A 21,348-nucleotide genomic window follows, 5' to 3' on the forward strand; every position below is an offset into this window, starting at 1 on the left:
TTAAAGTAGTTTACTAGTCAAATGCATTGCCTAATCTTTAGGGATAAATGGGCAGAAAGTCCTGTGATGTTCTTAAAGGGGAACTTACACTAATCAGTTGAAAACTAAGTCGCTAACAAATGAGAGAATATTCCTAATCATTTTAGGAATCTAATCTATCAAAAAAAAAAAAAAGTTACTTGCTTCAATCTGGAAATATGATTTCTGAGATAAAAGTTAGATTTTCTCAGTGAGAAAGTTTCATTTCCATTTATCATATCTACAAATGTAAGGGAAATCCACAGAGTTTGAGCTAATCATGGTTACTCCGGAGATACACAGAATGAAACAGTTCTTAAAAAAAAAAAAAAAAAAAAAAAAGATTAACAGAACAATGAGGGCTCTGAAAAATGAAATGTTGAAATCAACTATAATCCCCATGAAACAAGTTTCATTCAATTAGTGTAAACGTCAACTTCTGTTTCTCATCTGCTGAAACTGCCAAAGTTCTGTGATAGCCAAAGTACAATCTGCTGCATTTAATGGAAATCTAGTGGGCTTTTTTTTTGTAAACTGTATCATCCATAAGCCTATGAAAGGGAAACTCCCCATGATTTATCTGCAAATGTGCAAATGTACAGCTGTATCTTAAACTGTGAATGATAATTGTTTTTAAAATAAGTATGTGTTATTATTTCTGTATCATTGCTGTGTAAATGAAATCATGCAGAGAGGCAAGAAGGCAAGAGTTACCAAGCAAGCAGCACAAATTACAAATGTTCACATAGCCAGAAGCATCCAAAAAACATACATGTGAAGATTTCTTTTAAGCAAAGTTCCTGTTTTCTGGATGTTCCTAGTATATTAAAATCTTTTCTCAGTATTGAAGTGGTGGGGTAGGTTTTGCAGATCAGGTTTAATAATGTCTGAAGGAGGTTTTCTTTTGCCATTTTCTTCTGTCCTTTGCTGTTGTTATGTATAAATTTATGGATTAAGATTAAAGCAAAAGACTTAAAGATTCTTGCCATTTTTCTCTCCCTTACAAGAAAAAAAATCTATTTTTTAACATTTATCAGTCTAGAAACTGAACTGCCTGCAGCCAATACTTCAAAGAAAAATAAAGCACTATATAGTTAAACTTTAACTAAAGCTAATAAATGAACTCAACAGTCCCTAATCAAACCCAACCACATAGCACCTACCTGGAGCAGAGATTACACCTATAGCAGACAGTATTGGGGAAGGAAACCAGGTACTGGGTTTTTATAATATATAATGTTGAAGTAGTAAAAATGACTCATGGTGCATAAGCAGTCTGTGAAACAAATGAAACTATGGAAGAACTTGTAATTAGGAGTTGCACAACCTTTGTGGAAAAGGTCACTCTGTTTGGATGCTGAGGGAGTATGTTGTCCCACACAGCTGGGCTTGGAGCAATCACAGCTTTACCGTGCAGCTAGATGGTCAATTCTGGCTGCCCAAACTCAGAGACAAAGCATAAGCTGACAGCTAAAATGAATAATCAGATATTGCTTTGAAAAGAAAAAAAATGTCATGGAAAAAAACTTGTAAACAACAGTTTTATGCTAGCTGCTTTTGTACAGCTGTTGGTTTTATTTCAGTGTATTTGCTTTGGACTTTTCTCCTACTTTAGCTTTCTTCCTGTCTGACTTTTCCAATCTAAACACTCCCTCTGGAAATTGTTAGCAGTTGCCCCTGGATCTGGTAGTTCTTGGTTTAGGGTAAAAGGAAGGTTATTAGCCTTAGATATGTTGTATAAACATCCAGCTGCAACTGAACACTTCTTTACAAAGGCAGATGAATGAGCCTATGCATTAGAGAGCTGGTAGTATTACAGAGAGTCATAAATAGCCTTTAAGCATTTGATTTTTAACCTAATATTTTAAAGCTAGAAAAATGTGTAACATTAGTAGAAAACAAAGTAAATAATGGTGATAAAAATAAGCAAAAGATTTATAGTCCTTTAAAGTAAATGTGTATTCTTTGCTAAAGTAAACTCAGACTAGGAACAGGATTGATTAGCTATATGGGGTATATACATATATATAGCATTTTAATTATGTTTTTCTGTGTTTTTTTTTTTTTTAAATCTCTTCAATTTATATCAGGTGTATATATAGGTGTGTTTTAAAAGGCAAAAATGAGTCTATAAGTAAGTTGCTTTGATGCAATATCTTCCTAAGCTGTGTCTAGACTCTAGTTTGTAGAAATATCTTTTTGTGTGTGGTGATTTATGCATAATATATGAATTCCTGTTTCCATAGTTCCTAATGTCAGTCGAAACGGAGATCCATTTGTACAAACATCAATTGTGGAAGCAATTGCAACTGTTGACAGAGCAATAAATTCAACACGAACACATCTGTTTGACAGGTATATCCTTCTTTTTTAATTGTGAAATTAAAATTAGAATATATTAAGGAAATGGAAAAATTAGTAAACAGGAAACCATTTTTTTATTTAAATAACAATGTAATCATCTGGCTAGTTCTGGGAATATTAGCAGTTTTGTTTGCAAAGAGTCCTACTCTTTAAACAATAAGCTGTGGAGACAAAATTTTTGCCTGTCAAGATCTTAGTTCACTGTAACACTTTTTTCTGGGGAGATAATGTGTTTTAAAAGGCTGATAAATGTTTAATTCCATGTTCATTTATTAAATATATATATTTATTTCCTTTTGCCTTCCATTTTGAGATGAGTGACCAAGGTATGTTCTAATTATGTCAAGTTGCAGAATTTTATAGTGTGTAGTGTTGTTATTTTGTAATGCCTGTGTACATTTACTATCTTTTTCAAATTATCTATTAGTCGTCCTCGCTCTCCAAATGACTTGCTAGCCTTATTTCGATACCCAAGAGATCCATACACTGTTGAGCAAGCAAGAGCTGGGGAAATATTTGAAAGGACATTACAGCTTATTCAAGATCATGTACAAGATGGTTTAATGGTTGACCTCAATGGAACAAGTCAGTACACTTTCCTTGTTTTTCTGTGTTGAAGCCTATTTGTCTTCTTAAATCGTTATACTTCGAGAGATTAATTTTCAGAGTAGGGGTCCCACCTGCAGAACGATTACGTTGGAATCAGTGGAGTGTTTAGCTTTGCAAAATTTTACCAAATATATGCTTGCTCAATTCAGTCCTTGGTTTACACATTGCTACACTGTGTTTTAACTCAATTTGTTTGACCTCTGCTAATAGAGTATGTTTATTTTTCCTCATATTGACAAATATTATATATGTCCATATTCTTTCTCTGCTCGAAGTTGGTGTATCCAAAGTGCATAAAGCTTCTAGTCTCTTAACCGGCAGACAGATTAATTCAGCATTCATTAGGACTGCTGCTTTAGGAAAAACAGACCTTTCTGTTATGTGTTAAAAATATTCAATATTTTATTGCTATTTCTTAAAAAATGTATTTTTTACTGCCTTCATGCCTTACCAAGGAGAAAGGATGATACAACGCAAAAGTTTTATATCCTTTACAGAACAAGGTTTCTGCATGTACCACAATAGTATTCAAAGAATTTGTGCACTCAGTTTTTTGGTTGTTTGTTTTTGTTTTGTTTTGTTTTAAGTATAGTATTGAATCAAGATAGTTGTTTCCTTGAACTCTGTTCTGATGCAATAAAAAATACAGCTTTTGCTACTTTTATAAACAGCATAAAATGTGAAGTTCACTGTTACTACCTTTTAGCTATTGAACTCCAAGTTCAAATGCATAAACTCCAGATGGAGAGTATACAATTAATGGGTATAGATTTGTGTTGAGATATGTTTGAGACATAGGATTAAAGCATTTGGAAGTAATGAAGGAGCTTTAGGAGAGCTTTTGAGACTTGAGACATAGCCAAAAGCTACACTGAAAATCTAGAGGAAATATTTTTACTTACTATATTTCTTTTGATGCTTATAATTGATCATTTATTGTTACTTCCGAAAAAACTTTAACTCTGACCCTGAACTAGGCAAATATTTATGAGACCAAAGACTGCAAGCTTTGTGGAGTACTATATCTGCTAGTAAAAGAAGCTTCCTACTCACTATTAGAGCTGAGCATATAATTGGTGATGAATAGTTTACCAGAAAAAATACTCAAAATTCTTTGAAGGCTTGTGACCGACTTTAATCTGGTTCTGATTACATTCAATATGCTTGCACATGCATCTAATACTCATAAAGTGCAATGCAACAGTTGAGATTTGATATGTAAGAATTGGTTAATTGCTTTTCATTTAGATTCAAAATAGTAAAAGTAATCTTTCTAGGGTTTACCAAAAAAAAAAAAGCAAAAATGCGTACAAAGTCAGCTTTCTATGATACTGGAAATTCTGTTCACAACCAGAGCCTGCTTCTGAAAACTGCAAAATCCATGGAAACCTGGCATTTTTTAGTATTCATACTTCTCCTTATTTGGTTATATTCCAAAATGCAAAGCCTAATGAAAGTGTTATTTACCACTTTTGTATTTTGAATATTTGGGGAACTTGACAACTTTGTATTCAGACACTTTTTTTAAAGTAAAATCTTGGAATATCCCCAAGATGATGAAGCCAAATTCTTCATGGCTTTGCCAAACAGCATAACAAGGAGAATGGACATAAATTGCTGCTTGGGAGGTTCATGTTGGATGTTAGGAAACACTTTCTCTATGAAGCCCCAGAGCAATTTACCTAGAAAGGCTGTGGAGTCTTTGGAGGTTTCAGAGACTCCTAAACATACATGTTACCTATGTTTAGGTGAGAAGTCACTCTCAATCAGTATTTTTATGAGCATATGAACATCTTCCTTGCAGTTTGAAAAAAATATATAGTTAATATTATGTGAATTGAGCTAGCCAGTTTGTAGTATGGGAATGCTTAGAGGCCAGCTGGGAATGCTTGGAGACCAGCACTTTAGAAAGCAGAGCCAGAGTTAGTGCCTGCAGTGCATGGGGTAATTGAGGGTTTGAGACCTTCAATTTAACAGCCTTCACTCTGATCAGAAAGCCATCAAATCTAAACTATAGATTTGGACAATGGACAATTTCTGAGCAGAGAAGCTGAGCCTTTTCTTTAAATTGGTGATGAGGCCATCCCATCCAAAAGTTTCATAGCTGAGTTTTGCTCACAACTTCATTTCAGAAGTGTGAGTGGAAAACAGGATAACTACAGCAGACAAATGTTTAGACTACATAAATATCAATCATAGGAAGAGAATTTCATGGTAAATGAAGATCATTTTAAAAAGGTGTTATTGGAAAGGAGACATGTTTTCCTGGGTGCGGTTTTAGAACTAAACTGCCCTAGTAATGAGTTTGTTATCAATTTATTTATATCAATAAAATTCTCAAAGAGTACTCAGATGCCACTTAACTGGTTTTGCTCTACAGTTCGAATTTCCAGAGTACATATTTATCAGAAACTGAGTAAACACAGAACAGCACTTCTTTTGCCTTCTGCTCATTCAACTTTACTTATGCCTACAGATTTTCCAGGTCAAGAACCATGGCATGATGGTTCCTAGTAAGCTAAAAGTATATCTGTATTTTCAAATATACTTGACTCATATACATAGCATATCTATAGATTCACTCAAGGGGTATCTATATTTTAGGTCAGCAGGACCCACTTGAAATGAATCTTTCTGTTGTCCCCACTTACTGTCCTTTGGTTTGAGTTGTCATGAGATCTTGGAGAGCACGGATTCTTTCAAGTGGTATTAAAAATATGGTCCACAATTACATTGAGTCCATGAGATGAGCGTAGAGCTTTTCAAAGCAAGTCTGTTGCTATCATCTGCTCGGCACAAACTATCACTCCACAAACACCCTTTTATTGCTTCATACTACCTGAGAATGTAGATCAGCCCAAATCCTTTTCTTCTTCTCTCTTTTTTTTTTTTTCTCGTCTTTTTCTTTTCTGAAATAAGCATTTTAAGAAAATTTACTTTCAGAATCACACCTAATAGGCATCATAGACAAGGCCCAGCCTGACTGGATTCTTTCTACTCTTCATAGACATCCAGCGAACTACCAGCAGGCCTTTATAGCCTTCAGTTTTTCCACATGCTCTCATACCACTGCAGAGATCATGAAGCATATACCCTCAGTCTGAAACTCCAAAAACACCACTCTAATGAGTTGCAGTATGTATTATTGAATCCCTCTGAACTGAATAAAAAACTGCAAAAAAGTACTAAGTATGCTCTTGTCCGGCAGATGAAGGGTATAAATCCCAGAGGAAGCCTGTGTGGAGTGCTCTGCAAACACTAGTTTGCTTTGAAGTGGACTATCCTGAGTAATGTGTGAATTATCCAACACCACTTGGCCTAGAGATCACTCCTAAATTGCCTGTGAAGATTTACTTTGGACTTTTTTGTTTATTTTTTTTCCTTACAGTCTTGCAACTTTCACTGGAATAAAGCAAAACTGAATGGTAATACATGTAGCAAATTATCAAATCTCAAAAGATAAAGTTTTGAGATCCATCTAAATTTTACTTTTTGAAAAGGTTTACTGACATAGGGAAAATTTTACAATTCTTCTCAGTGAGAGATTATTATTTCTGAAAGTATTTCTGCTTTTCTACACAATCAAAAAAGAAATGAGCTCTTTTTATGAACATTTATAAAAATTCTACTTGATTTGTCATTTTACAAAACTTCCTTCTGACCAATAGTCATTTTCAAATGACCTAATGCTCCAAATAAACATAGATGGTTGTTCTTTTTAAACAGTAGTGATATTTAATTTTGTGGAAAATGTAATAAAGTAACATTCACAGAAATCCTTCCTCTTCAGGAGTTGTGAATCTAAGCAGTCTTTGATTTTCTTTCTCTCTCTCCTTTGGTTTCAGGTTATCACTATAATGACCTTGTATCCCCACAGTACTTGAACCTGATAGCTAATCTCTCGGGCTGTACAGCTCATCGTCGAGTGAATAATTGCTCAGATATGTGCTTTCACCAAAAGTACAGGACACACGATGGGACTTGCAACAACCTACAGCATCCAATGTGGGGTGCTTCTCTGACAGCCTTTGAACGTCTGTTAAAATCAGTCTATGAAAATGGATTCAATTTACCTCGTGGAATTGAACCCAAGAGACTCTCCAATGGATATTCACTCCCTATGCCTCGTTTGGTCTCAACCACTCTGATTGGAACTGAAACAATAACTCCGGATGATCAGTATACACACATGTTGATGCAGTGGGGGCAGTTTCTTGACCATGACCTCGACCTCACAGTTGCTGCACTAAGTGAGGCTAGATTTTCTGATGGTCAACACTGCAGTTCTGTTTGTACGAATGATCCTCCATGCTTCTCAATCATGATACCACCAAATGATCCCAGAGTTAGAAACGGTGCACGCTGCATGTTTTTTGTACGCTCCAGTCCAGTTTGTGGAAGTGGCATGACATCTCTTCTGATGAATTCTGTGTACCCACGAGAACAAATCAACCAGCTGACTTCATATATTGATGCATCCAATGTGTATGGCAGTTCAGATCATGAAGCACTAGAAATCAGAGACTTGGCAAGTCAAAGGGGTCTTCTAAGACAGGGCATTGTACAGAGATCTGGGAAGCCTCTTCTTCCATTTGCTACTGGTCCACCAACAGAATGTATGAGAGATGAAAATGAGAGTCCAATTCCTTGCTTTTTAGCTGGTGATCAGCGTTCTAACGAACAGCTGGGTCTTACTAGTATCCATACATTGTGGTTTAGAGAACACAACAGAATTGCCACAGAGCTGCTGAAACTCAATCCTCACTGGGATGGTGACACAATATATCATGAGACACGTAAAATTGTTGGTGCAGAAATGCAACACATAACATATAGTCACTGGCTACCTAAGATCTTTGGAGAGGTAGGCATGAAGATACTTGGCGAATATAAAGGTTATGATCCCAGTGTTAATTCTGGCATAACTAATGAGTTTGCAACTGCCGCTTTTAGGTTTGGTCACACACTTATTAATCCTTTTCTGTATCGACTGGATGAAAATTTTGAACCTATTCCACAAGGCCCTCTACCTCTTCATAAGGCATTCTTCTCTCCATTTCGGATTGTAAATGAAGGAGGCATTGATCCACTTCTAAGGGGATTGTTTGGTGTTGCTGGTAAGATGCGTGTCCCATCACAATTACTCAATACAGAATTAACAGAAAGACTCTTCTCGATGGCACGTACTGTGGCTTTAGATCTGGCAGCTATGAATATTCAGAGAGGCAGAGATCATGGAATTCCTCCCTACCATGATTTTAGAGTTTACTGTAATCTTTCTTCAGCTCAGACTTTTGAAGATCTGAAAAATGAAATTAAGAATCCTGAAATCAGGGAGAAACTTAGCAGGTGAGCTTAAGGTGAAGAAAAACACTTATCTACCTGTGCATGTTAAATTAGTAATTAAACATCTTATCTAGAAGAAAATACTTGTTAAGAAAGGGGTAAAGTCATTTTTTTCAAGAAATTTCCATTGATATCAGTAAATAGATGCAGAAAATTACCATAAACAGTTAATTTCTCCACTTCTAGATCTCTATGAACAACATGAAGTTAACATGGGTTATGATCATGAGAATATTAATTTGCTATATCTGTCTTTACAAATACTATTAAATAGGAATATTCTTTCACTATAAGAAGTATTTCATGCTGAACTTATGGAAGTATTTAGAACTTCTGTTTCATCCGTTGCATACATTGGATAAATGTAGCAGGAGCTTGGTTCACTGTTTTTCTGTGTATGCTACTTTCACCATAAATAATCTGTCCTTCTCTAAGAGCGTCAATATTTGAAAACAAGTTTTCAGTTAACTGCCATTTCTAGGTACTCTTTATAAAATCAAATGTAGAAAAGAGGCTTAGCTAGGATAAAGCAAAAAGTGTACAGAGGAAAAGGAAAGAGAAGCTATTGAACATCAAAAGAGATAGCTACTGGAAAAACAAAATCATGAGCTAAATTTGTAGGCCTCCTGTGGTGCTGCTTGGGTATATGATCCAGATTGCAGTTTTTCTTGTATAGACCCCATAGGATATCCACAAAAAGATGTATTTTTTTGTTGAAATTACTGTAATTTCTCCTGTGAGTTATTCAACTCTCTTGCACTTAATTTTACCATATCCTCATCATTTTGTAAAAAAATATATTAAACTAAATATTTGTGGTTTTCTTCTTACAGATTGTATGGTTCACCACTGAACATAGATCTATTTCCTGCTCTAATGGTAGAAGACTTAGTTCCAGGAAGCCGCCTGGGGCCAACTTTGATGTGTCTGTTAAGCACACAGTTTAGGCGTATTAGGGATGGAGACAGGTAAACTGACATACCATGAAAAAAAAGTAATTTAAATTGAGGTTACTTAATAACAGTTACAATGTCTTGTTTCAAAAGCAAACCTGTTTTTTTTTTCACTTTCATTTATGATTTGAATGTAATTTCCAAAAAAACAAGTAATGGTTTAAAACTATGTAAAGTCTTCAATTAATTTTCTTTTAAGTATGTACTTTTTATGGTGAATATATTATGCAAAGCTCCATAAAGTACAACAGGCAACACATACTGACTAAACATGGGACTGGGAGCTAGGAATTCATGAGTTTTCTCTTACTGTTTGTTCAAGTCAGTTGAATAGTCAAGTTAGCTCTACTCTTTTTTTTTTTTTTTCCCAAAGGATAATTCTCATTCACTTTCATTTGTATTTAAATTACAGTGCATAAAATTTGAGCTGTGCAAGATTGCATTGTTGGCCAGCAATAAACAATTTCTCTGTGTTAGGATAGCATAATATGTTTTCAAATCCTGGGCAGTCGCTAAAAATCTTTTGTTATGTAATGGCTAACTTGTTTTTTGTAGTAGTGTGTTACTTATTTTTTCTTTTGGTTGCAGATTTTTTGCCTTTTTCTATATCAAAAGTGAAATGTACTATTTGAAAAACAGAGCATTTCCTAGTTGAATTGAAATTTACGGAGCTTACATCAAGTCTATCGATAAGTGTAGTTACAAAAATAGACTTAAACAAAAAAAATAGTAAATGCAAGAGTCTGAGTTATCTTAATAATAATAATAATAATAAAAATAACAGGTGTACTAGCTACTCTTGTAGTCTTCTCAGCAATTCCATCAGGAAACCAGGAAAGTTTTCTGGAGAAATACATATACAGTAATTTAAGACTTTATCTTAAGGGACCTAGAAAAAAAGATACAATTCAGTTTCCTAAACTGAATTTAGTGCTAAAATGTCTAGTTTAGTTTAGTGCTAAATGTCTAGTTTTAGATGCCGCAAGATAGCCAAGATGTCCAGTAAGACCAGAAGAGATGTCAAAGCATCTGCAGAAGATTAAGGCCCTCCTAGAGTGACAGATGGAGCTGGTGGGAGGTTTCTGAAGTGACATCAAACACTTGTGTTGAGGCCTCTGAATCACTGCCTGAGGTACCATATGAAGTCCTCAGAGAATGGGGTACAAAAATAAACACAGCATTATAAGATCTCTGGAGAGCTAAGCATATAACTTTTTTTTTTTTTTTTTTTTTTTTTTTTTTCCACTAGCTAATCCATGTAAGAACTTGTCTTTTCTGTGAGATTACAGGTTATGGTATGAGAACCCAGGTGTGTTCACTCCTGCTCAGCTCACTCAGATCAAGCAGACTTCTCTTGCCAGAGTATTGTGTGACAATGGTGACAACATAACCAGGGTACAACGTGATGTCTTTAAAGTGGCTGAATTCCCACATGGATATAGTAGCTGTGAAGATATTCCCAAACTGGACCTCAGGATGTGGCAAGATTGCTGTGAAGGTCTGTATACAGATGGATTTTGGTGTACTTATGCATGCTTTATTTGTTGTATGTTTATCTATCTTAATAAGATATCTTAACTGTATTTCACTTTCCATTAAGATGTTTTGTATGGTTAAAAATTCAATTTGCAGCATAGAACATTACTTTTAAACTTCCCAATAGAAAAAGAGGGACAAAGACAATTCTCATTTACTGAAGTGTATTCTTTGAGGAGTTTTCTATTCATCTGCCTTTGTACCAAGGGCTGGATTCTGTGTTCGTTTGTGCTCATCACCTATGATGACGAGCCATGCCAGCTTTTGAGATAACATTTGATCTTCATTCATTGCAGATCTATAGAAGATAGAGGTAGAATATTGTCCCTTGTTTATTAATAGGGAATAAAGATATAAAACAGTTACTACAATCATTATTTAATTAGCGATCATGCTATATTTTGTATTAAATAGATATATTCTAAATATAGCACAGATCTGAGCACTGAGAAGGTGTAAGTAACTGCTTTCCCATTGTCTTCTTTTTGTGGATAAGTATTCATGTTCATCGTCCTCTCCTTCAAAAGTTAGGAGAATGGGATTTTTTTAAAAAATAGATGCATTTCATGGCAGAGCCATCTGGAATTATTCCTTTGAAACTTTTGTCATCTCTCCTTCATAGAAGAAATATTTATCTTAGAAACTTTATATGCATGATAAGATAATCTGATTAATGGAGATTTAATACACTGAGTGGTGGTAACCATATGATTCACTAACTGTTCACCCTCTTGGGTTACTAAAGAAAAATCTTTAAGGACCTCTTCCAAGCAGACAGAATTATTGAGAGCTGCTTCCATCTATAAAATGACGCATCTTCCATGTGTTAAGGGAAAATAAATCATTCCTTTAGAATTCAACTCTTAGGTCATAATAGAGGCCTCTTGTTTCAATGTATTATGTATTTTCATTGTCTTGCTAGAGTTTGCATCTACTTTCCATAGGTTTTTGTTGACATAATTTTTGAAACAAAAAAATATATATCCAAATATATCCAACTGAGATGTCACAGTATTCTTTCATGTTGTGGCATCCAGGTTCAAATGATGACTGCAGGAGGGCTCTTTATATGCTGTTTCTAGTAACTAAACCAAAGTGAAGGCATTATCTTTGCTTACATCAGACTTTCATTCCTGATCGAGAGGAGCCTTCTCTACACACAAATAAGTTCAAGATTGGGGCTATATGCTGGCTGTCAATAAAATTACTTCTTTTTATTCGAAGGAAAAGTGCATTAAATTTTTTATGGGCGATAATTTTGTGGTTATATATAAAATAAAAACTGCCATAGTTGGTAAGACTAAAAATCATTAAGACTAGTATCCTGTACTGCAATGATCAGATAAGCATGCTGCTTAAATAACACAGAATAATCATTTCTCAAAAAATGTATCAGTAGTAGCTTATCTCCTAGACAAAATCTTCTAGAATCTTCTCAAAATAATATTAACATATGCCAGAAGCATTAAGAGAAAATCATTTTTAATCCTTCAAGCATTCTGCTGTAAACAAGTCAATCATATTCTACCAGTTCAGGATAAGTTTACTTTGCCATAGTGCTTAAAACTTGGCAGGCAATTTCACCAACACATTAGTTACATCATTTTGTAAAAATTGTAAAGCTGTTCTGTGAAATTGTGTTGATTATCTAAATGTTATGTTATCACTGAGCCTTCTAGAGCAGATGTTATTCTTGGAATAACCTAGTGATTTGAGCTATTCAGCTGTCCAGTATGTATTTTCATTCAAGAGTGTTACTACTGGAGAGTATTACTAAATTCAATGCAGTTAGAGAACTGCAAAAGAAGTAAAACGGGCAAAAGAAGTAAAAAACTATAGAGTGCTTTAAGAAATTATCTATCTGCATTCACTTCTCAACTCTTTTGAAGTCAGTGCAGAAGTTAATGAAATAGTTGAAAGGTGAATGGCGTTAATTTCTTTCTTACACGGAAGAATGGCAGTAATGATGGCTACGGCAATCCAAGTCAATTTAAAAAGTAGTTTCTTTCTCTGGCATTGTGACTGACCATGATGTGCAGTACATACAGAGTATGCCTTAAAGAACATGAATTGCTTTAAGAGAAATAAAATATGTGTATTTGTTGTTTTTCATGTATTTTAATATTGAGAACTATTTAAATTATATTCCTTCTCCACAATTAAAGTACTTGATATCATGATGATGTAATTAAAATTGTCCTAGATTGCACTAAATTAACATTTAAAAGACCCTTATCAATACTATATCATTGCACTTTATGTATATTTAATAACAGATCCAGGTGTGCAGCTGTCAGCTTCTTTAAAAAAAATACATCTACTTTTGTTATCCTTCCTGTTTTGATCAAATCAAAATATTTTCCACATAAAAAATGGAATATCTTCTTAGTTACAGAAGCTGCCTCTTAGATTTCTTGAGTAAAGTAAATATTTATTTTTTAAAAAAGCAAGGCATTATTCCATTTTAAAATAATAATACTGGATTACCTTTAGATTTTAACAAAGTTTGCTGACTTTCCACCTTTTTCCTTTCATCATTGACAGTGAGGACAGGGCACCCAACCTTCAAATTTTCCAAACAAGTAACTTCTAATGCTTTTTTTTCAGTCACCTTAGAGATTTTTTTTTTAAATGTACTTAGTGCCATGACTACTGTTAGAAGAACTGTGTGGTTAAATTGTATCCAATAGTGATATCTAGATACTTTCTATTCCCAGAATTGAAATTTAATCACTACATTTTTTTTTCCTATCAGTAATTCTTTAATTGATATTAAGCTGTAGACAAATTAAATTGCTTCCTAACAGGGAAACGATAATAGACTTATTTAAATAAATGTCCAATGTTAATAAAAACATAGTGTTTTGATATAATCACAGAGAGCAATCAGTGGTACTGTTTTATTTTCATTTATGTAAGACATTTGTTCCTCAAGTCCCTCAACTCTTTCCTTCACTTTGAAGTTGTGTAATAATTTTTGTTAATACTTTAGGTATTAGATCTAAATATTACCAAATTCCAAAGTAATGCTTCCTAAAATGTTCTTGTCTTCAGAATAAATTTGTTCTGTTGCAAATTAAGAGTAACAGTAGGGAAAATTACTTCTTCCACTAGTTAATGGCTTTTGTGACTCATTTTGCTAACACTAGACTTAATTGGGCTACGTTCATGGGATTCTGTTTTTAACTTCAGCTTCCATTTTCTTAGCAGTTTCGTTGCTTCTAACTAGCATATTGTTTGTTCCTGCCACAGCCTCGCCCATTTTAATTTTTATTCTTAGAGCTTCTGTGAACAGAAATGAAAAAAAAAAAAAAAAGTAGTATTTTCCAAAAGTGCTGTTTTCTGTTTTGTTTTGTTTTTCTTTGCTTTCTTAAATGGGACTCCTTCCGAATACTAATGATTTTTGGAAGGCAAAATAAAGCAAACTATAGGAAAGACTTACCTCATCCTATAAAGACATCTTCTTGGGAATCTTAGGAGAGGAGTTTTGTCATAATTATTCTCAGGTTTGAGACATCTACTCAACATTGGAAAGTGTATCAGGGCTTAAGTGACTGGTGATAGCTTTCAAATCCCTAAACTTCGAAATTGAACTGTTCAGCCAGTAACTGTGCTGTCTGCAGATATTCTCCAGGATTTCATTAAGGATTTGCCTCCAAACTTCATGCATAACAAATAATAATATCTGCAATGGTTAAGGAAGCAACATGCTATGATGCTTTTTTATTTGTTTGTTTGTGTTTTGATAATATTGTGCTACTCCATATGTAACAACTAATTTCCAAAGAAGACAGTAGTTAAATGCCAGAGAAGTAATTACGAGTGTGGACGTTTTAAAAGTGAAGTGATCAGATAAAATAAGACTGATTGATATACTTGGGAAAATAACTTTTATTCCTTTGTTTCACTCTGAAGATCTGATCTGTGAACATAGTCAGCTGCAGTCAAACAGATTCCCGACAGGACCAGATTGAATATATGAACCATCTTTGCCAATACAGAAATATTTGTAAAGCCATATTAATATTATAACTCCTGATTTATAGATTTATAGTTTAGTTTGTAATGTGTAATTTCTTTTCTAATCTCAGACTGTAGAACCAGAGGACAGTTTAATGCATTTTCATATCACTTTCGCGGAAGACGTTCTCTTGATTACAGCTTTCAGGAAGACAAGCCTTTAAGGAAAATGAAAATGTCTAAAACAGTAAGGTGAGATTGTTTTTTCCTTTTTTTATAAGAAAAAGGAGTATGAAAAGGATTTCTTTACAAATTATAATGAAGTTAAATTTCTTCTTTGAAAATGCACACTACTTTTTTTTCCAGTCTGTCTTTACAAGTTTATGATTAAGGTATTTCATTTTGACACTTCCTCATATCCACTAACAGTAAAAATCACTTTTTTTTCAAGCTCATTTTTTTCTAAGATTTTTTGTGTGTGTGTGACACAGTACATTACTTCAGTTCTTCCTGTGTTTTCAGGAGAAAATCTTTAATGAAGCTTAATTGTTGGGATTAGGAATCCCACAGTCCTCCTGTGCCTACAATATCCAAACTGTTTTGAGAATTATTTCCTTTTCTCCTCAGAGCTGCCAGGCCCTCATGTAAAATAAGAGGGAACCAAGTGCTGGTTACAGTAGGATGGGATTTATACCATTTGATAATGATACGGGTTGCTTCTAGTACCAAAATACTCCAAGCAGGAATGGAGGAGTGCAGTGAACAGATAATGTGGTTTATAAATCCTTAATTCTCAAAATTCTGTAGTGGAGGTGGGGGGAGTAAATCTGAATGCCAATCACATATAATTAACTATGTAATGTCCCTATCATTTCTGAGGAATTAAAACTTATCTGTGAAGTAGTGGAATAAATGGGATTGTGCTCAGGCCGAACTTTTTGTGACACATGGAAAAAAATTGAACTGAAGTTCAATAATGATCAAATTTGATACCCTTTCATATTATCCTTGTCTCCATATATCCTGCGTTCGTTTAGCAACTAATATTATTATTACTTCTTGTATATCTGGTGCACTGAGAAGAACACTGCTTACATTCAAACAGAGTCTTCCCACTCAAGGCAAGGAAAACAGCTAGGTAGATAAATAGGTGTAGTGTGTTTGTTTCAGTGATTTTAAAAACTTATGAATGTTGTATCTGCAAAGATAAACCAGTGATTTCACTTCACTGAGAGCTGGAAATTGACCTTCAATAATAAGAGTCTCTAGATATTTAAGGCAAAATGCGTATCTTCTAATTTTGAACAAAAAAAGGCAGTGACTAAGAACTAAATTCCCTATATGGGCAGCAGAAAAAGAAGGTTTCTCTTCAAACAACTTTTAAGGAAGAATGTTTCATTCATCATTGCTGGTGAACTTAATTACTTACATAATAGCTAAACTATTGCAACATCTTTCATCAAACATTCACTTTTCATGCTCAATTTTGTGTTTAAGCTGCATTCTTGGTTAGAAGAGTTCCGTTTTTCTTCTTCTTTTTTTTTTTTTCTTATTTTAAATAACTAGAGCAGGTGGGGAAGATTAAATTATTATTTACACAGTAACAGCTGGTTTACTTGAACTTTGGCATGTTGTGTGGCTTAGAGTTCCTTTTCATTAATTTAGATGAGAAAGTATGTGAAACTTCGTCGCTTGAACACCTGCCAATTAGTGCTGCTCTAATTTGCTCAGAAAGACTATAAATCATGAGTTCTAGTTTGTAAGAGAGTACATCTATGCCAGTTCATCCTTTGGGTATCACTTAGCCCTTGCGAAGACATACTAATAAATAGGAATGCTTGGTAATGTTAGTTTAGATTAACATGAAGATTTAAAGATCTTAATGATAAACACTTAGTTATCCCTATTTTTGAGTGTATGCTTTTTTAAAAGCTTGTCAAATAAAGTGGTGAGTTATGGGTAATTCCTTCGATAGGCTTATATATTTTTCCTACTTACATATTGAGCTGACTAAGACAGTTTAGTTTTGTAGATCTCTGATAGAAATAAACTGGTTAGTGCAGTAGACAGAACACTCGCATATTGTGTGTGCTGTAATCTGTATTGATTTCAAACATGATTTGAATTGAACACAGATGTCTGTCTGTGTAGAAGTATTTTTTCTCATTTATTTATGAAAAATATTTTCCTTTTTAAAAATGGTTTTATTTAAAAATGTGTTTTGCTAATGATCATTTAGAGGAAGAAACTATTGGAATGAACTCAAATTATTTTAGTAACAGTTCTTGGGCTTTGGGCTGATTTGTGTTTAAAAACTCAAGAGATTGATTGGTTCTTTTCACAGTGAGATTAGGGTGTTTTTAAATTTAGAATATCACTGCTGGAAATTTTATGTTTCCATGCTCAAAGTACATATATTATTCTTCCCAATATAAAAAAATTCCTTTCACTAGTGACATAACAGTTATCCATAACTTACCTGTTCTGAGCCTGTCATCAGCACTGCTGGGTCTGGTGTCCTGTTGCAATGCATACAATTGTTTGCTGCTCTTCTTTTGCATTCTTATTAAGTGTTCAAAAATATCTAGGCAGATAAAAGTGTGTTTTATCTGTGTATGTGTGTATATATATATATATATGAGTATGTGTATCTAATATCCTGATTTACTGTTCATTTATTGTAGTTCTGTGAAACAGAGTAAATATTTTCTTAATGCTACATCAACATCTGATGAAAACAGAAACATGCCCATAGTGAATGACTTCAAAGAGTTTGTTTTGGAAATGCAAAAAACTATTTCAAGCCTCAGAAACCAGGTAAGGTGTTCTAATGAATAATTTCTAACTGTAGATTTAGTATACAATGTTTTCAAAATATCACTCCGCTGATAATCTTCATATTTACCTGAGGGGAGAATGTAAAGAGAATGGGGCCAAACTCTTCTCCGTGGTGACCAGGGATAGGACAAGGGGTAATGGGTACAAGTTGAAACACATGAAGTTTCACCTCCATGTGATGAAGAACTTCTTTCCTGTGAGGGTGACAGAGCCCTGGAACAGGCTGCCCAGAGAGGCTGTGGAGTGTCCTTCTCTGGAGAGAAGGACCTGCCTGTATGTGACCCTGTGCCACGTGCTCTGGGTGTCCCTGCTGGAGCAGGGGGGTTGGACTAGATGATCTCTAGAGGTCCCTTCCAACCTGAACCATTCTGTGATTTAGGCATACACAGAAGTCAAAAACATTTCAAGCAAAACAGTATACAATGCATAGTGTGTTTTTAATCTTCATTTGTACACACTTTTGAAATCCTACTTACTTAAATATTCTACAATTTATAGATTTCCTTGACTTTGAACTTAAAGTTGTAACCATTCTAAATCTGGAATTATTCTTTCTGTGGATATAGTATTTTTTTTTTTCTTTAGGCTTAGGTGGATTTTAAGATTTGCAGTGAGTAGAATTTCTCTAAGTAAAACTGTGACTAAAATGTAAAGTTAAAAAGCTGTAATATGCCTAACGACAGTTGTAAACATAGTTAAGATTGAGTTCAAATAAGGCTTTTATGCTGTGGCATAGAAAGTGTCTTTATTCAGAATAACTTCGCTATAGTAGAATTTCATTTAAAAAATGTGTGCCATAGAGGGCAGATAAATCCAAATAGGGCAAAATCTTTGCCTAGAATACTTAAGTTCCTTCAGAGCAACTTCACCATTTTTTGAGAGATATGAATCATAGATTCATTTGTATAGTAACTTGAAATCATTTTTGGTGGCATTATTTAATCATTACACTCGTTACAATTTTCTTGTTTTGATAGTGGAATCACTATTGTAGGTCAAATTAAGACTTAATACATTTCTACTGGTTTTATCTTTTTTTTTGTTTGTTTTTGTTTTTGGATGCAGAAAAGATCTGGAGGTTGTTTAAAAATGTGTCCATCTGGTTAGTGTTCCCAAGAGGTACACAATAACCAAGCTAAACTAATGATATAAACCTATTTCATGATTAAGGAGAGAATACAAAAAAAATCTTTTATTTTACTTCCTTTTCATTTAGACATACTGATAGGTTTAGTTTTGTCCTTCCATTCACATCAGATACAGCTTGATTCTCTTTGTATGCTCTAAATGCGTGTTCCACTGGCAGGAAAAATTACTTTGATAGTATTCTTTTGCAAATGCTGTTTCTATAGATATTAACTTTTCCAGTTTCCAGTCTTTCAGTCTTTTGAAAACTAAGTAGTCAAAAGGAAAAAAAACAGAAGCAGTAGTTAACATAGTCCAGCAAGAAAGACAAAAACCCCTACACAAATAAAAAACTTTGTTTCAGTTTGGTTCTTTTTTTAATGTTTTCAGATAAAAAAACTTGAATCACGTCTCAGTAAAACTGATTGCACTGATGAGAAGGGTAAATCATATTCCAGCAATGAAACCTGGAAAAGGGACCCTTGCACTGTATGCGAATGCAAAGTAAGTATGGTGAAATCCATTTTCGGGATCAACTATATGAGGTTCTGCTTCCAAAATGGTGTTTATAGTTTTGTGTTGCAAATTTCTTTCAACTTGTGTTGCAAGCATCTAAATCCTTTTTATGCATCATCAGTTAATTGCTCCAAAACTGATACTGTTCTGATATCCCAGTGTTGAAGAATCCAGCGTTTACATCCCTTTCTTTTTTCCATAAAGTTTTTGAAAAGGGCTGTTAAAAACATTAAAGTCAGTAAAAGCTCATCTAGTTTAGTACTTTTTTTTATTTCTTTATCATGGTGATTTTTTAAAAAATGTAGTTATAGAAATGTTTGGGTACTTGGGAGCCTGGAGTTTCATGGATGAATGAATGTTAGATAAAATGATATGCTGCTCCACTAAAGAAGGTATCTTACAAATATCAGTTTATACCAAAATTATGTGGAATTTATTCTTCAATAATGTAGAAAACATACTTCTTGTTTTGAAACTGTAGCTAAATGTTATATTTCTGTTACTTTTTTTGCTGACATAGGTTGGTCAGATTACCTGTTTTGTAGAATCATGCCCACCAGCTGATTGCGAAGCGCCTTTGAAAGTTAAAGGAGATTGCTGTCCAGTCTGCTTAAAACAAACTAATAGTAAAAAGAAGAAACCATAAGCCTTCTTTTTAAGAATTTAGGGTGCATCCTCATCAAATCATATCAATGCCTGCTGATGGCAAAACAGGTAACTACAGGCTTAAAATAACAGCAAGAAACCAAAAATCAAGATTTACATGACAACCTTCTGATGGTGCTGTAACAATGTAAGATAATGTATCATTTTATTTTCTGCCCATAAAGGTAATCACAATGCAAAAAATATCGAAAGGGAAATAAGCAAACAGGTCAAAGTTAATTTTGTGTTAATTTTCTCAGGTTAGACAAACTCAAACTGGTGCTACTTTAAAAGAACACTGTCAGGCAGTTTTAGGTATCCAGAATGACTTGGCTTAAAACCCAGCTATAAAAAAGGAGCGACAATAAAAGTTTACTCTCCGTCTTCAGTATGAGTCTGACTTGATGTTTAGCTCATTTATTTTCTAGTAAATGCAGGGAAAAGAAAAAGAAAAGATTGCTGTGCCCAGAACAATGCCATATAGGGCCAGTTTCTGCAAATCACCTATGTATGAACCTCCTGTTGAATCACAGTATTAGTTCTGCATATAGTCAAGGAAGGAAACAGAGAAAATTGCCTGCACATTTCCACGTCCTCCTATTAATTTAAGGAGAAAAAATAAATGAAAAAAGTCCTCTAGAATTAATTGGAAAATATAAACAAACATAACTGGGAGGTTAAAAAAAAAACAGCAGTTGAATGTATATTGGAGATGTATTTAACAGTGTGCTTCACTTTAGGGAAAACGCGTGACAGTAGCATTTGATCTTAAAATAAGTATAATGTTTTTTTATTGTCAAAACATACATAATTGCTTGGCAAGTTTTTTTGTTTCATTTATTTTAAATCACTGTAACATGACCATCCATCCTGTTTGTAAACATGCTTCTCTTGCTCTCAGATCAGTTACATATATGTTTGGCCCTATTTTGAAAATATGAAAACATGTCACATGCCATTTTGTATAGAGAGATACCTACTGATTCATTGCACATATTGTCAATAGACATATGTTCCTGATTATATTGTGGCACTGTTTTTGTGGAAAAAAAATCAAAATGAAGCATCATGATTAATTGTGGATTGACTACTTTTTCTGACAAGGTATTTGATTTTGTTACCTTTTTTTCCAGTTTCAACTAATGCATATATATTTTTTACCTCAATATTTTTATCATTCATGTTAAAAATTGTCTGCCAATGGACTTTATTTCCCATTTAATAAATGTTTAACATTATAGAGTATATGTTTATGCTAGCATTTCAAAGTTTTATACTTTTTGGAATACAAACTGCATATTTTTGACCAGGAATTATATATTATATTCAGTGAAGGACAACTATCATACCTCATTTTACAGATTTTTGTGTTTATTCATAATTGATTTTCTCCCTAAATACTTAATATTTTAGAATTTTTGTCTCACTCCTTAAGTTC

At 33.8% G+C, this 21,348-nt stretch overlaps 1 protein-coding gene across 1 annotated transcript in view; it reads left to right on the forward strand.

The window, feature by feature from the left end:
- The window catches only part of PXDN (peroxidasin), a 68,942-nt gene extending 48,512 nt beyond the window's left edge, over positions 1 to 20,430 (forward strand). Inside the window, exons 15-23 of the mRNA XM_088530603.1 lie at positions 2,265 to 2,373; positions 2,810 to 2,967; positions 6,837 to 8,340; positions 9,171 to 9,305; positions 10,580 to 10,788; positions 14,918 to 15,038; positions 17,471 to 17,603; positions 19,140 to 19,253; positions 19,786 to 20,430. Of these exons, the coding sequence (XP_088386729.1) occupies positions 2,265 to 2,373; positions 2,810 to 2,967; positions 6,837 to 8,340; positions 9,171 to 9,305; positions 10,580 to 10,788; positions 14,918 to 15,038; positions 17,471 to 17,603; positions 19,140 to 19,253; positions 19,786 to 19,911 (2,609 nt within the window). The 3' untranslated portion in view covers positions 19,912 to 20,430. The remainder of the gene's footprint in view (positions 1 to 2,264; positions 2,374 to 2,809; positions 2,968 to 6,836; positions 8,341 to 9,170; positions 9,306 to 10,579; positions 10,789 to 14,917; positions 15,039 to 17,470; positions 17,604 to 19,139; positions 19,254 to 19,785) is intronic.
- The last annotated feature ends 918 nt before the right edge of the window (positions 20,431 to 21,348 follow it).

Source organism: Tinamus guttatus, unplaced genomic scaffold (assembly GCF_059628265.1).
Source record: "Tinamus guttatus ecotype Peru unplaced genomic scaffold, ASM5962826v1 Tinamus_guttatus_pri_ptg000383l, whole genome shotgun sequence".
In the NCBI taxonomy this organism is placed as follows: domain Eukaryota; kingdom Metazoa; phylum Chordata; class Aves; order Tinamiformes; family Tinamidae; genus Tinamus; species Tinamus guttatus.